At 55.2% G+C, this 16,295-nt stretch overlaps 1 protein-coding gene across 1 annotated transcript in view; it reads right to left on the minus strand.

Moving 5' to 3' along the window:
- Nucleotides 1–208: 208 nt before the first annotated feature.
- LOC135877032 (glycine N-acyltransferase-like protein 3) overlaps nucleotides 209–16,295 on the minus strand; it is a 32,851-nt gene continuing 16,764 nt past the window's right edge. The window contains exons 2-6 of the mRNA XM_065402360.1: nucleotides 6,949–7,078; nucleotides 3,129–3,236; nucleotides 2,592–2,718; nucleotides 2,100–2,220; nucleotides 209–698 (exon numbers count right to left, since the gene is read on the minus strand). Of these exons, the coding sequence (XP_065258432.1) occupies nucleotides 209–698; nucleotides 2,100–2,220; nucleotides 2,592–2,718; nucleotides 3,129–3,236; nucleotides 6,949–7,078 (976 nt within the window). The remainder of the gene's footprint in view (nucleotides 699–2,099; nucleotides 2,221–2,591; nucleotides 2,719–3,128; nucleotides 3,237–6,948; nucleotides 7,079–16,295) is intronic.

Raw genomic sequence — 16,295 nt, forward strand, 5'->3', positions numbered from 1 at the left:
GCTTCCCAAGGGATGACAGCTGAGCTCCCTTGGTGGCTGGTCAATGTGTCCCCTTCTCGGGGGTGGAAGGTCCCTGGGCATGGCTGGGCTGTGTCCCTGTCTCATCCCCTCCCCGAGGGCTACGTGCTGGCAGACCGTGGCTGTCCCCAAGAGCTGTGCACAGGGCCCTAGGCCGTGTCCCCTTCTCCTCCTCTCCCCTCCCCCCGTGCTATGTGCTATGTGTGTGTGGCCGTTCCCCAGAGCTGGGCGTAGGATCCTGGGCCGAGGCCAGGGCACTGGCTGACTGGGACTGGGTGAACCCAGGCCTCACCATCAGCTGGTAGAACACCCCAGGCAGGATGCGGAAGCCGAGGCGTTGCAGGGTGTGCAGTGAAGGCTCATTGTGGGGCAGCACTCGGGTGTATACAGGGAAGCCGCGGGCATGCAACTGTGCCGCCAGCGTCCCCACCACGGGCCTCGTGTGGTGCTGGCCGCGATGCTCCGGGAGGGTGTAACCGTGCGTCAGGGCAGCCAGCGGGTCAGTGAGGGACCAGGAGATGGGGGTCCCCTCAGGGGCCAGCAGGCAGGCGTTGGGGAAGTGGCGGATCAGGAGGCACAGGTACCGCAGGCTCCAGCTGTTCCCCCCAAAGTTCCAGGTGTCTCTGAGCAGCATGGCATGGGCGGGGGACACGGGGGCCAGCCTGAGCCCCTTGTCAGGCCTGCAAGACAGGGCAGGGGGGAGAGAGACACAGGACGGGGTGGGGTGAGCACAGAGGGGGTTGACCTGGCAAGGGGAGGATGTCAGCGCGTGGGGGGCAGGGGGACTAGAACCAGGAGGAGAAGGGGTAAGTCTAGGGGAGGGGAGCGGGGAGCAACCAAACATGGGAGGTGTGAACATAGGGGGATATTGACCCAGCTTCGGGCTTGGGGTGCAGTGAGCCCGGGCCTGGGAGGGTCGAACTGGTATAAGGGAATGAGCCCGGGGAGCAGAAATTGAGCTGGTATGACATGGCATAGGAGAAGAGCAGTGTCCGGCGGCGCCATCCTCTTCCCAGTTGTGGGGCTGAGATGGGCTGGACAGAAAAATGGAGGGGATGGGGGGTTGCCGAATCTCAAACTGGGGGGCATGGAATGTATCCTGTGGGGGAGGGGTGTGCCACCCAGCTCGGAAGGCAGCGCCATCGCCAGCAGCAGCCGAGACCGACGGGTGGCATGGTATGGCATTGCCATCCTTACTGCTGCGTAACATTGGGCCTTTGCACTGGGAGGGGAGGCTATGGAAAATTCTGGGGTGCCTATAGCCCCCATATCGCTCCTCCCAGTGTCCCCCATGGAGGGGAGGGAGGCTGGAGGGGGAGTGACCTGGCACAGGGAGAATGGGGGGAGGCTGAGAGAGGATAGACCTGGTGTGGGGGAGAAGGGGGAGCCCTGGGGGGACGGGATCAAGTCAGGCCCTGGCACATGCGGGGAGGGGATCGACACACTCCCGCGGCCTCAGCACAGGGGCTGTCTGACAAGGCCCAGTCCAGCCCCAGCAGAGTCATCGGTGCCAATGGGCCTTGGCTAAGCTCAGCTCCCTGAGATGAAAGCACCAGGGCTCAGTGGGCAGCGAACACCCTTCCCGGAGACCTACCCGCTGACAGGAAAGGAGGGACCAGGGGACTCTGTGCTTCGAGCCCCCTCCCCTCAGAGGGGATGGCTCTGGGGTCAAGGACCCCTGGCTGTCCATCCCAGGATACTGAAGGGTTACAGACTGCCCCTCCCCCTGCTCTCCCCATCCTGGGACCAAAGAGGTTCCTTGGCCAGGCTACGTTGCCCCTGCCCCCTGGCGAAGCTCTAGGGCTGACTCAGCCCTGCCCCGGAGCAGGATGGGAAATCCTTGGCAGCATGTGCCCAAGGCCTGGGGCTGTGTGTGTGGCCGTGGTGATGCCCTCACTCTGCCAGCACCGTTAGCCTGGGGAACTCATTGCCACCAGATCTAGGGTGCAATGGAGGCCTCTGGCCTGGCACCCCGGGGACCTTCTCTTCCCCCAACCCCGCTCCCCCCTCCAGCTAGCAGAGGCTGGTTGTGTACATTGCCCCATTCTCTCACACACACCCCATATCTGGGGGGCACCTACCGGTACTGGGGCATGGCAGGTGGGTCTGGGTGCAGCAGCGGCCGGTACGGATACGTCTCCATCTCAAGCCCTCTGGCCCTGGCGATGTCCCTGATGGTCTCGTATACCCCGTCCTGCAGCCCTGCAGGGACAGCCGTGCGCTGTCAGCAGGGGCCCCTGAAAGGTGCCCATGGACGTGGGGGGCCCAGCCCGGTGCGGGAGAGCAGCAGGGAGGGGCCAAGGGCCACTGTGAGCCAGCATGCCCAACTGAGGGTTCCCAAGCTTGGCTCATTCAGGATCCCGGGTCTGGATGGAGAAGGGACTCAGGTGAGCTCCTCGGGGCTATTGGCCCGTGGGGGGGAGGGGCCCAGGCAGGCTCCTCAGGGCTATTGGCCTGGGGGCGGGGGGTAGGGGCCCAGGCAGGCTCCTCAGGGCTATTGGCCCATGGGAGGGGGGAGCGGTCCTGCCCCCCATGTGGCAGGTGCTGGATGGAGCAGGGCTGGAGGGGCTCACCCTGTATCTGGAAGGCCTGGCCCCAGTCCACAGCGTGGCTGTTCTCCAGCAGGGCCCGGCAGGCGCCCTCGTCCCGGTAGAAGGCCGTGTACAAGTTGGTGAAATAATCGCTTGGGTCCCGCGCCACCTGCAGGGGGGACACTGTCTGTGGGTGAGCGCAGCCTCTGCCCTCCCCCCATGACCCTCAGGGACGGCATCGGAGGAGCGGGGCACAGTGGGCCCCAAGTAAGAGATTGAGGAGGGGGGAAGGGGCCCTGTGAACGGAGCCAGGGGGCTTAGGGGAGAATGGGAAAGGGGCTCTGGGCAGCAGAAAGGGGAAACAGGCTGTGGGGAGGTGAGGCAGACAGAAGGGGGAGGGGTAGAGATGACACCAAGCAGGGAAAGGGGCAAGGAAGTCGGGGAGGGGCAGTGATGGCATGAGGTGGGGGAGGGGAGCAGGGCAGTGATGGCGTCGGGGGGGGAGGGGAGCGGGGCAGAGATGGGGTCAGGTGGGGGAGGGGAACGTGGCGGATGGGAGGGGCCCAGCAAAGGCCGCACTTCTCTGCGTGGCCGGGTCAGGACCGTTTTGAACGCTGGCCATGAATCCACCAGCACCTCCTGGCCAGCCGGGTTCCCGCGGTTCACATGCATCACAGTGCCGTAGACCTGACAAGACACAGGGGTCAGAGTCCGGGGATGTCCCGGATCCCCAGGATCGGTGCTGGGCCCCAGCTTTTACTCTGCCCCTTGGAGGAGCCCTCAAAGTGCCACCCCCCAGGGGCCCCACTCTTCCTGCAGGGCAGGCCACCGCCTCTGAGGTTGAGCCTCTGGGCTCCAGCCCTCCTGCTCCACCCCGCGAGCTCTGCCCGGTGCCTCCCACTGAGCCAGACCCCGGGAGAGACCTGGCCGCTCTTGGGGGCTCCCACACCCCAGCCTGTGTTTGCAGTGACACCCGGCAGTATTGTCAAGCCAGCCAGTTTATGAGTCACGGAGCGGCCTTAGGTCAGCAGAGAGAACTGGGGGTAAAGCAGTGTCCATTGCGGTCAGCCAGGGCCCAGCCAAGCTGGACTGAAAGTCCCTTTCCAGGCTGTCTCTGTCTCCGTCTGACCTCCTTGGCCAGCTCCAGGTGAGAGCCTCCATCTTTGTCCAGTACCCCCCACCTCCCAGTCCTGTGCTCTCGAGCTGGGGTCTCTGCTCAGCCTCCCGGCTGAGAGGCGGGAAAATCCAGGAGTCAGCAGCGCTTGCCTTGTCTCTCTGGGTCACTTAAACTAGTGACTGTCCCAGTGAAGTTCGAACCCCCAAATGCTATCCATAGAAGCCACAGCATCTTCCCCATCCCTGTCCTTCCAGGCACTGTCAGCATGCTCACAGCTGGCTCGAATCAAACTCACCCTTTCCAATACACAGCTCAGAGCAGGCTCACATCCACCGTCAGGGCAGGTCTGTTCACTGACACTAGCAGGGGGCAGGGGGGAGTTTTCATGCAGCCTCAGCACCTTTTGCCACCCCAAAACCTTTGGGTTTGAAACTGGGATGGGATCCAGCCACTGCACCCCCCCATCTGCCAGGGAGTGAAGAGTGTCATGGCCCCCCCCCTACTCCATGTGTCGGCCATCTTGGCTGCTCCCTGGGGTGTCCTGACCCCTCGGCTGGGGTAGGAAGTGACCCCTTGAGCATTTGGGGGATCGGTGTAGGTGTGTCCCCCTGCAAGGCTGGTCTTAGCCCAGCCGTGTCTCTGGGGTGCTGGTGTCCCAGGGTCTGGTGATGCAGGGGGCTCCCCTACGCTGGTTGTCCCAACCCCAGGGCTGTGTGTATGCCAGGAATCCATTTCCCCTCCTGGGGTTAACCTGTTGCCCTCACCCCAGGCCAGGACCCCCCTGCTGGCGATTCCGGGTCTTAACCTTGGCCATGCCCTGCCCGTGTCTGCCCATGCTCAGCTGGGGGCTCAGCTCCCACCAGGTTCCGCTCTGACTCTGTTTCCCCAGGGAGAGCAGGCTGTGAGCTGGCTCCCTTGGCCACAGCCTCAGGGAAGTTCTGCCGGAGCCCGTGTGACTCACATGTCCCGTGTGGAGATTGGGGGGGGGCGGTTCCCCTGCCCCACTCAAATACAGGGGGTCAACTTCCAGCCAGACAGGTGTCCTGAGCTCAACAGCCTTTCCTTAGTGTTACAGGCAAGGGGGGAAAACCCTGCTACATGCCGGCCGAGCTATTCGCCTTTTCACTGATACCTCCAGTCTGAGCCTCTGGCTCCTGGGGTTCAAACCCTTGGCTGGGGCAGGATCAGGGACTGGATTTTGTCTTAAGGTGATACAGAAAATCTCAGCAGGAGGTCAAAGCCGATGTCCAGGAGAACCATGACTACCAGCCCCCCCCCACCCTGAGTCCTCTGTCTGCACTGGGATCCGAGCTGTCGGGAGGGCTTCTCCCAGTCGGCAGGTGGCTTCCATTTAGGTCCCACCCTGAGTCTTTTGCACACCCCAAAACCTTTTCATATAAGCCTCAGGTGTCAGGTCAAACATAAGCAGTGGAGCCTTTTTGAACAGTTCCCAGTCCCCAGTATTAACGCCGTCCATCTGGCTGTACGTCTCTATGGCTTTGGGGGCCCGAGCATGGGGGTGAGACAGCAGAGCCGGTGCGAAGGGTAAACCAGGATCAAATCACAACCCTTCTCAAAGGCATTGAGGTTGGTGTCTACAGCCCCTCCTCCTCCTTAAATGGACAATTTAGTATCCAGCTCCCTGCGGAATTCAGCATCCCTGGGGCCTTTGCCCACTTACCCTTTGCTGCATTTCTTCACATTTTTGCTGCTTCTCACAGCCAGCTGGTTCCCTCTCACGGTTTGCTTCCCGCACTTGGTAGCCAGGGGAAACTGAGGCACACATAGGATTCATACAAATATATAAAAGGCCCATTTTGTCAATGGTTTAGCTGGGTGTGGTCAGAGCCACCCATGGTGAGGACCAGGAGGAAATTCAGAGCCAGGGGGTGGGGGTGGTCAGAGCCATGATTGGCTAGCACCCAGCTGTCTCACACTGTGATTGGCTGCCATGGAGCCGCCCACATGTTCATTGGCTTACGCAAACCCTGACCATACTGAGATTGGCTGGCACAGAGCCCGCTTGTGCTCTGATTGGATGGGCAGGTCCTGGCGGTTACGCTGGGTGAGCAGTAGGCATTGGTGCTGGATTTGGACTTTGGGAGGCAGGGGGGTGAGTGAGGAGAAGGGCCAGGGGAGGGCTCCTCCACCGCTACCTCTAACCTAGGGGAAGGGCCTGCCACCCCCCTCCCACCACTACCTCTAACCTGGGGAAGGGGCCTGCCCTCCTGCTGCTACCCCTAACCCAGGGCAGGGGGCCTGTGTGATGAAGTAGAAGCTTTCTGTAGTATCTTTCTGATTCAAATGTGTGTCTCAGTTTCCCTCTGCGTCCTGTACTGCTCTGCGCAGCGTGTGAAGGGAAGGGACGGGTTGTGACTCATGTAACAGCCCGGCTGGAGACCAGCCTCATTAACCAAGGGAATAAAGTCTACACACACGCAAGGAGGATCTGGAGAGACCATGGAAACCCCAATGGCTGGGGTGGATGTTCACACCGAGCGAGTGAGATTCCCCCTCACGGCTCTGCAGCAGAGAGGCCCCCAGCTGAAGCACAGCGGCCGCGAGGGGTCAGGATACGGGGCTAAGAGCCGGCTTTTGGGGGGTCTCAGCATCTTTCACCTTGGCCTAAGAACAAAGGGACAGAGACAGAGCGAGCCATGGGGCCCATGACGTCTTGGCTGGCTCATTGCCCAGGCTTGGCCAGGCTGGGCTGTGGCTTAACCTTTGATTCCCTGTGCTAACCTGAGGAGTCTAGCCAGGTGACTAATGAACCACTCCTGTGTTTTGCAAAGGCTGCCGGGGTCTCTGCCAACACACACCGCAGGGGCCCGGTCCAAGCCTCCCGCAGGCGTCTGGTTCGGCTGCATTCGCTGCAGGGAGCCACGGAGAGAGATGGGAGGGCTGGTGTCAAAGGCCCAGTGGTGGAGGTCATGGGCCTGCCCCTGTGGAGCTGTGTGGAGCCTCGGGCCCTGGCTCACTACCGGGGTCGCTCCTAGGGGACTGGTGACAAGCTGGGGTACGGCACATCCCCTGTGGATCTATGAGAGCCTGCCCGGCCCCTGAACTGCTGCCCCCTGACCTGGAGAAAGGGTCTGCCCCCCAAACTGCTACCCCCTGACCAGGTGGAAGGGCCAGCCCTGCATGTACCCCAACCCAGGGGATTGCACCCCAGTCCAATATGTGCCCCATCACCCAGGTGTCTATGAGGGACTTTGCCCTGCTCTCTGCCCAGCCCAAGGGTGGGAGGGTTCGGCCCTGCGGGGGCATGCGAGTCCTGGTCACCGGCAGCGTGTCAGGCAGGCCCCGCTGTAGCATCCCCTCCAGCAGCCGCAGCTTGGAGGAACAGCTCAGGATCAGCATCGCTGGCCGGGATGGGCCTTCACAGCTTCCAGCGGGACAGTGCGAGGGACACCTGCGGGGACAGGAGACCCATCAGTTCCCTGTGACTGTCTCCCAAGCCCAGAGACAAGCTGCCAGCTCCCAGCCCTGCCAAAATAGCAAACACTATGTGTAGAGCCCACAATAGCTCACCAGTCTGTGCGCAGCCCCCCGTGTGTTCACCAGAGACCCTACAATAACTCACCAGTCTTCTGTGCATGACCCCCGTGTTCACCAGAGACCCTACAATAACTCACCAGTCTGTGTGCCGCCCCCGCGCTCATCAGAGACCCTACAATAATTCACCAGTCTTCTGTGCATGACCCCTGTGTTCACCCTAGACCCTACAATAACTCACCAGTCTGTGCCCAGCCCCTGTGCTCCCCAGAGACCCTAAAATAACTCACCAGTCTGTGCATGGCCCCCGTGCTAACCAGAGACCCTACAATAACTCATCAGTCTGTGCATGGCCCCCGTGCTCACCAGAGACCCTACAATAACTCATCAGTCTGTGCATGGCCCCCGTACACACCAGAGACCCTACAATAACTCACCAGTCTGTGTGCAGCCCCTGTGCTCACCAGAGACCCTACAATAACACACCAGTCTGTGCATGGCCCCCGTGCTCACCAGAGACCCTACGATAACTCACCAGTCTGTGTGCAGCCTCTGTGCTCACCAGAGACCCTACAATAACTCACCAGTCTGTGTTCAGCCCCTGTGCGCACCAGAGACCCTACAATAACACCCCAGTCTGTGTGCAGCCCCTGTGCTCACCAGATACCCCAAAAGAAGAAGGCTGCTGTAAGGCCATGTGATGCCAGGGCTATCCGTACAGGGCTGGGGCTCCCACTCACCTGGGGTGACTCCGTGCCAGGGGAAGGAGCAGTTCCTGGGTGTCTGTGGAGCTGCGAGGTCCCTGTCTGTCTCTCCTTCAGGGGCTGCTCCAGCCTCTTATTCCCCAGCGAATGAACCATTAACAGAGTCTGCCAGTCCTGGAGCCCAGAGGCGGTGACATCCCTGCACCCACTTGGCACAGTTGATTGGGATTTTGCTCTGGGCAGAGGTGGAGGGGCCTCCGGGGAAATGCAAATGCACCCAGAATGCACCAGGTCCAGGGGCAGAGTGAGAGCAGGGGCTGCCTGACCCCCTTCTCCACCGGTGCCCCTCAATCCCGACCTGCAGCCCCCTGCTATGCCGGCCTGGTCTTGGTCACTGTGTGTCCACGCTGCACCCAGCACAATGGGGTGCCAATGACCCTGAGTATGAGCGCCGCACAGCAGGAAATGTATTTCCTATAACATACCAGGATTCAGCTTGGGCCTTCTCATCACATTTGAAAGCCCCAGCGTCCTGGAAGACAGTGCCATGGTGAATAGAGCCACTTTGGGTCAGATCAGCCAGTGGGGGGGAAAAAACCAACAAAACCAGGGGATTGGTCCCTGTGACAAAGTGGGAATTTTTTGTAGTATTTTATGACCCGTGTATGTGCTTCAGTTTCCCCTATGTGTTGCAGTGTTACCCTGTGGGGAGAAAATATAGGAGCAAGTTTGCTCTCAGGACAGGTTCCGAGCCATAGGTGGGCGTCACCTCCCTGTCTGGGTGGAGGAGGGAGTCATTAAGGAACTAGTTGAAATTGACCCACATCAAGAAAGGGGTCAGAGAGACAATGCAAGCCCCAATGGTTTATGGATTTCCCTGCCTCTCAGCAGGGAAGCTGAGCAAAGACACCACCTTGAGAACAAAGGACCGAGAGGGGGGAGGTAGGGGAGTGTGACAGAATGTACCCTTGTGCCCACACCGTACCCACTGTTGTAATAATCTTTGTACAATCTTGCAATGTATTATTTGTAAATGTATAATTTGCCGGTCAGTATTGCCCTGATCTAATATGTGTGTGGCAACATTGTACGTGAAGTGATAAGATTCTCCTTTATGGTGTTAACACGTGCTCTAACCTGAGGTTGGCAAACAAAGGAATGGGTGCTCTGTTTAATTTGCATTTAAGCAACAAACAGAGTCATCAAGCAGGAAGGGAAACAAAAGAAACTCCAACAGGGGAGGAAAAAGCAGCAGGGAGCATCCTTCCCTACAGACTCTCTCTCCTGAATCTCAGCTGCAAATGTTTTCCAAGTGTTTCCAGCCCTCTGTGGAGAAAGAAGTGGTTCAGGACTATTTAGAAAAGATGGACGAGCACAAGTCCATGGGGCTGGATGCATTGCATCCGAGGTTGCTAAAGGAGTTGGGAGATGTGATTGCAGAGCCACTGGCCTTTATCTTTGAAAACTCATGGCAAGTGGGGGAGGTCCCGGATGACTGGAAAGGCTAATGTAGTGCCCTGGAAAAATCATGGAGCAGGTCCTCAAGTAATCAGTTTTGAAGCACTTTGAGGAGAAGAAAGTGATAAGGAACAGTCAGCATGGATTCACCAAGGGCAAGTCATGCCTGACTAACCTAATTGCCTTCTATAATGAGATAACTGGCTCTGCGGATGAGGGGAAAGCAGTGGACGGTCTCCCACAGTATTCTTGCCAGCAAGTTAAAGAAGTATAGGCTGGATGAATGGACAATAAGGTGGATAGAAAGCTGGCTAGATCATCAGGCTCAACGGGGAGTGATCAATGGCTCCATGTCTAGTTGGCAGCCGGTATCAAGCAGAGTGTCCCAGGGGTTGGTCCTGAGGACGGTTTTGTTCAATATCTTCATTAATGATCTGGAGGATGATGTGGACTGCACTCTCAGCAAGTTTGCAGATGACACTAAACTGGGAGGAGTGGTAGATATGCTGGAGGGTAGGGATAGGATACTGAGGGACTTAGACAATTAGAGGAAAGTCATTGAACAAAATGCAGGGGCCAGGAAAAGGAGTGAAACGGTGAAGGTCAGCCAGGAACAAACAGAACTGTCTCATGGCCCTGAATCCGGTGTGTTTTGGGGAAAGTTGAAGAGACCACAGAAAGCCAGTTTGTTAAATGGGGAACATGGAGACCTGGGAGATGGGTCGGAAATAGGAGGGAGCGTGGGCTATAATGGCAGAGAGAAAGGAGGGTCAGGGCAAAACTGGGAGGCAAAATCAAATCAGTATTTTAGATGCCTATATACAAACGCGAGAAGTATGGGTACTGGTGAGTTATTGTAGGGTCTAAGCAGGAAGAACTGGAAGTGCTAATAAATAAATACAACTATGACATTGTTGGCATCACCGAAACTTGGTCGGATAATACACATAATTGGAATGTTGGTGTGGATGGGTACAGCTTGCTCAGGAAGGATAGACAGGGGGAAAAGGGAGGAGGTGTTGCCTTATATATTAAAAATGTACACACTTGGACTGAGGTGGAGATGGACATAGGAGACGGAAGTGTTGAGAGTCTCTGGGTTAGGCTAAAAGGGGTAAAAAACAAGGGTATGTCATGCTAGGAGTACACTACAGGCCACCTAACCAGGTGGAAGAGGTGGATGAGGCTTTTTTTAAACAACTAACAAAATCATCCAAAGCCTAAGATTTGGTGGTGATGGGGGACTTCAACTATCCAGATGTAACCCTTCTGCCCATCTAAGTTGGCAGCAACAAGGGCCGGGTTCTGTATCTAGGGGTTCCGTTTCAATAACACAATGCAAAACCGGCTCGAGCCCCCACCCAGTGACCTGGGACAATTACATACCACCCCCCTGGGTACCTCTAAGAGGCAATACTTCCCCTCTCGCAAGCACGGAGTCTTAGTGTAGCAGAAAATGTTTAATAACATGAGGTAAACGACATCAGCATAAAATTGGAAAAACACCACAAACAGGATTCATAACACAAACCATGAGCAAAACCCACCCCAGCAAATTGGGCTGTGTCCTTTCCCTTTGGCTCTTGAATCCAACAACCCAAAAATCACCCAGAGTCCCCAAAGTCCAACACCCCCAAAGTCTCTTGGGTCCAGCAACCACCCAAAGTCCCAAAAGTCCAACAACCCCCAAAGTCTCTGTCCCTGGTCAGTGCAGCCCCAGAGCAAAAAGGGGGGGGCACGCAGGGTGTTAAGGGGCACCTTACATGATCCGAGGCTGGCCAGCCGTCTGTTTCTCCGTGGGGGTTCCGCCGCAGCCTTCACCACAAGCCAGTCCACTTTCCTGCCATCCCACAAACTGCTCTGCTCTACAAGCTGCTCCGCTCCGCTCACCGACCTGTGAGCCGTTCCAGCCGTCCCCGCAAACAGCTCCGCTCGCCGTTCCTTGGGCCACTCCAACCGGCCCCGCAAGGCTCCGCGCCACTCGCTGCTCCTCCAGTCGTCCCCACAAATTGCTCCGCCAGCTGCTGAGCAATATAGCTTCAGGCTCCCCCACTAGTTAATACAGCACTCAGTGATCTCAGCTCTTAGTAACGTCAGCTCTTTTGTGATTTCAGCTCATAGTATAGTAGGGGAGCCCCAGTGCTGGTGCACCATTGGCCCAAAGTGAATTCAGCTCAGCAGCCTGTAACTAGACTCCTAATGGAATCAAAGTTAGCTCTGACATTCAACAGTGGAGAGAGGCAGTGGTGCAATTGGTGTTTCAAACCCTCAAAGAGGGCCCATACCATCAGGTACAAATACCTGTCCCCATCCTCTCTCAATTCACTGGGTTTTGTAACCCATGCCCCTTGTCAAGCAAGTGCTACTTAGGTAATGGTGAAGGACTCACTCAGTCCTTCTGTCATACAACAGTTCCACTGGCCTTGATTCACAGAATCAGGGTAACAAAACTTTATTCTTCCTGCCCCAATAATAGAGAAACTGGGGATCCCACACCAGCCAAAGTAACCACTTTCAGTTGCTGTTGTTCCATGCCAGGCGAGTGGGTGTGCCTATGCAAACAAGATCAGCCCCTGGAGTTCTTTTCCACACTCGCCATAATTCACCACCAGATGTCAGGGTAGAGCTCATCCTGACTCTGCTTACATCCTCCCCCCAGCCGAGAATTTGTCGTCCCGACAAATCACACTCCCTATTATACCAACTCACTGGTTCCCTCCAAAGGGCCTCAGATAGCCCACTTTAGCTTCCACAAGCCTGTGTGCTAAACATATTGGTTCCTCACTAGTCACCCCAGGTGCATCATAAGTCAACCGTTTTACTGGTCTTATTACCCTGTCTCGTCTATTGAGACTCTCTGTTACCGTGGTAGAGTGGACAGCGTCTTGAACGACAGATGGGGAGGTTTCCTTTGAGGGCCCCTCGGCTACTGGCATAGGCCCCTGCAGTTCTAGTTCTAACAGTGGAGGGTCCAAGGTGCCCAGGACATCCTCCACCTGTATGTCTCCACTGTCCAATAACCTGTGTGTGTCATCACATGGGGGTCCCACCAGTGGCCCAGTGGTGTCAGGAATGGGCCTAAATACTTCTGCCATGGGGTTTAGGGAGGAAGAGGAGGAGCTCTCTTTTGATGCTGATCGAGACTGAAATCTTGTCTCCATCCCAGGATACACCATGGTTGTGTCTTCCTCCTCAGACTCACTCTCGCATGTGCTGCATAGGGGTAGGTTAGCTGCAGGGGGCTGGCTGTCCACGTTGGAGGGCAGCTTTGGTCCAGCACCTTCGTTCCGCCCGATTGCCCTGTTGTGGCCCATCTCATACGGGGTGTCTACCAATTCCCCCACAGGGAGCAAAAGGTTTCTATGCACTGTCTTTGTCTGCCCTGGACCATCTTCAGGTTTAATCTTGTAGACCGGCAGATCTCCTAGCTTTTCCATCACCAAGTAAGGCATTGCCTTCCATCTGTCAGCTATCTTGTGTTTGCCAGTAATACCCAAATTTCGCAGCAGGACTCTGTCCCCCGGCTGGAGTTCTTGCAGACGTACCCTAGCATCATATCGATGTTTGTTCCGGTCTGCGTTCTTCCGAGCCGCAGATGTAGCTAAGTGATAAGCATCCCGCAGCTTTTCTCTTAGTCGGGATACATATTGATGATGAGTTTCATAGCTATCTCCATCCTCTGATACACCAAAGCACAGGTCTATGGGTAATCTTGGTTCTCGCCCAAACATTAAGAGATATGGGGTGACTCCTGTAGCATCATTCCTTGTGGCATTGTAGGCGTGCACCAGAAATGCGACATGTTGGCTCCAGGTTGCCTTCTGCTCTGGCCGCAAAGTCCCCAACATATCTAATAGGGTTCGGTTGAACCTCTCTGGCTGTGGATCACCTTGAGGGTGATAAGGCGTTGTCCTAGACTTTTTAATTCCCGCTATCCTCAGCACCTCCTTCAGAAGGTGACTCTCAAAGTCCCGCCCCTGATCCGAGTGTATCCGGGCTGGAAATCCATAAACTGAGAAATATTTCTCCCACAGTACTCAAGCAACAGTGATGGCCCTCTGATCACGTGTGGGATATGCCTGCGCATATCGCGTATAATGGTCAGTCACTACTAGAATGTTCCCAATATTTCTCTTGTCTGCTTCTAAAGACAAGAAATCAATGCATACCAGCTCCAGAGGTTTGTTGCTGGTGATGTTCTTCAGATATGCAGCCCTCGTGGGCAGAGTTTTCCTTTGAACACATCGAGCGCAGGTCTCACATTTCCTGCGAACATCTTCAGCCATCCGAGGCCAATAGAACCTACTACGAATAAGTTCCAGGGTCCTCTCCATCCCTAAATGGCCAAAGTCATCATGCAGGGCCCTCATGGCCAGGGCTCTGTACTCTTTTGGCAGCACTAGCTGTGCTCGTTGCTTTTGTAAAGGGTCTGTGGTCACTCGGTGTAGCACTCCCTGAATCAGTTTTAGTTTGGTCCATTCTCTCAATAGTAGTTTACCCTCCGGGTTAGGTGGGACAACCACAGCTGGGCTTCGCCCCTCCCTTTTGGCAAGTAGTGTATCACGAATGTCAATATCTTGCAGCTGGGCTTCCTGCCAGTCAGCCGCATTGAGCATGGGCAAAGGAGATTGGTCCAACGCAATATAGTTCACTGAAGCAGAAGGCACGCATTCAGGGGGCAGGCCCAAAGCTTCTGCAGCACATCCATGAAGACTTTCATGGGACTCTGGCTCCCGGCGACTCACACTGCAAATAGCCCTCACTCCATCTGTGGGTATCACAGCAACTCCTGGTGCCTGTGGACGCCTGGACAATGCATCTGCATCTATATTGCTTCTCCCTGATTGGTATTGAATGCTGAAGTCATAGCTAGCCAAAGCGGCCACCCATCTTTGCCCTGTAGCATCCAGCTTAGCACTTGTTAACACATAGGTCAGTGGGTTGTTGTCTGTCCACACCTGGAACTGAGCACCATACAAGTAGTCTCGAAATTTCTCAGTGATGGCCCATTTCAAGGCCAAGAACTCCAGCTTGTGGGTGGGATAGCGAGTTTCACTATCAGACACTCCTCGGCTGGCAAAGGCTACAGGTTTACGTTTTCCTTCCAGTTCCTGGTACAGTACTGCTCCCAGACCCTCCAAACTGGCATCAGTATGCAGGATAAATGGTTTGCTTGGGTCAGCAAAGACTAGGACTGGAGCATGAGTTAGGCAAGTAATGATTTCTCGAAAAGCCCTTTCACATCTCTCATCCCACCGTGGCCCAAATGGTTCGAAGGGGCCATAGTGTCTCTGCACAGGAGGCTTTGGGGACCTCCCCTTATTCTTGGTCTTAGATTTGTTCCTGCTGGACTGGTATCCCCTGGTAAGATCATTCAGAGGTTTTACAATCGTAGCATAGTTTTTCACAAATCTGCGGTAGTAGCCACTAAACCCAAGAAAAGTCTTGAGTTCTCTGTAGTTACTTGGACATGGCCATGTAGTGAGTGCTTCTATTTTATCGGGATCAGTACTCACACCCTCTTGGGACACGATGTGACCCACATACTTCACTGAGGTCCTGCAGAACTGGCATTTGTCAATTGAAAGCTTCAAACCATAATCCTCTAACCTATCAAGCACTTTAAGAAGTCTTTCTTCATGCTCCTCCAAGGTTCTTCCAAACACAATCAGGTCATCCAAATAAACTAACACTTGCAGTAAATTCATGTCTCCCACAACTTTCTCCATAAGACGTTGAAATGTGGCAGGTGCTCCAGAAATCCCTTGGGGCATGCGTTTGTCGTGGAAAGAATCACCCACGCAGTGATTTTAGTTCACAGACTCAGAGCCTGAGGCCTTTATTGCAATACATACCAATGCGTTGGGGTGCAGTTTTTCAAACTGGTACCCCTAGCAACAGCTCACAGGCTCCTTTTATTCCATTAAACCACAAGCAGGGTACAAACAATACGTCATGAATTAAATCATTGGGGGCAAATCACAAGCTGAGCAAGGGTTGAGCACGAGCTTTGGGGACAAATCACAAGCTGGGCAAGGGTTGAGCATGAGCTGATCACGAGCTAGGAAGCAGGGGTTGGGGTCAATCTTCTCACCCCCCTCCCTACCCTCTGACTTAATTTCCGAGGAATGGGTGTTTGTTTGGGTAGAAGGGCGCTTGGTGGTTTCCGCAGGGGTGGTGCTCGGCCCTAGCTTGGGTACATTTCTCAAGACTTGGACTATGTCATTTTCCGGGGGATTTCAGCAAAGGCTTAAGGGGGGGGAGGTTTCCAGGGGAGCTTAAAGGAGAGCTATCATTGGTTAAATTGCAGATAGCTGGACTTGGAAAATATTGCAAATAGTTATAGCAGCAAGGATGATTAACTCTCTGCAAAACAATTTACAAATCACAAGCATCTTACGTTATTTCCGTAGCTTCTTACGTTATTTCCGTAGCTTGCGGTTATCATATTTCATCAGTTATGAACATATTTCATTAGTACTGCTGCAGGGGGTGGGGGGTTATTCTCCCATTCCCTCCTCTGGACATGACCCTTGACCGAGTTTGGCAGAAAACTGTGCAGTTTAGTCTAGTTTAAGCTTTAGGCCTGCCCTACTCTGTGCAAAGGCCATCAGCATAACAGATCTCTGTTGGAGGGTTTATTTTGGGGCCTTCAGATTCAAAGCTCTGGCTATCAAAAAGAAAGCCCCCCCCCTCTATTTCCCCACAATTTCCCTCCTCTGATGCCCTATAGGCATCACTACTATTATTAAACAAAGGGGCCATAGGACAGTATTTGGATTTAGAAATGACACTAAGGTGGTCGATTTCCGGATTTGAGGGACAATACAGTGTGGGGTGGAAAATAAAGGGCTTCCGGTGGTGGTCGGGGCTGAACCGGGAGCCGGGGCAAACGGCAAAATTTACATAGACCACAAGCAACAGCCAACATTAATCCGCAACAAATTGCTAGAAAAATCTAAAATAGAATGT

The sequence above is a fragment of the Emys orbicularis genome, chromosome 4, assembly GCF_028017835.1.
Source record: "Emys orbicularis isolate rEmyOrb1 chromosome 4, rEmyOrb1.hap1, whole genome shotgun sequence".
NCBI classification, from domain to species: domain Eukaryota; kingdom Metazoa; phylum Chordata; order Testudines; family Emydidae; genus Emys; species Emys orbicularis.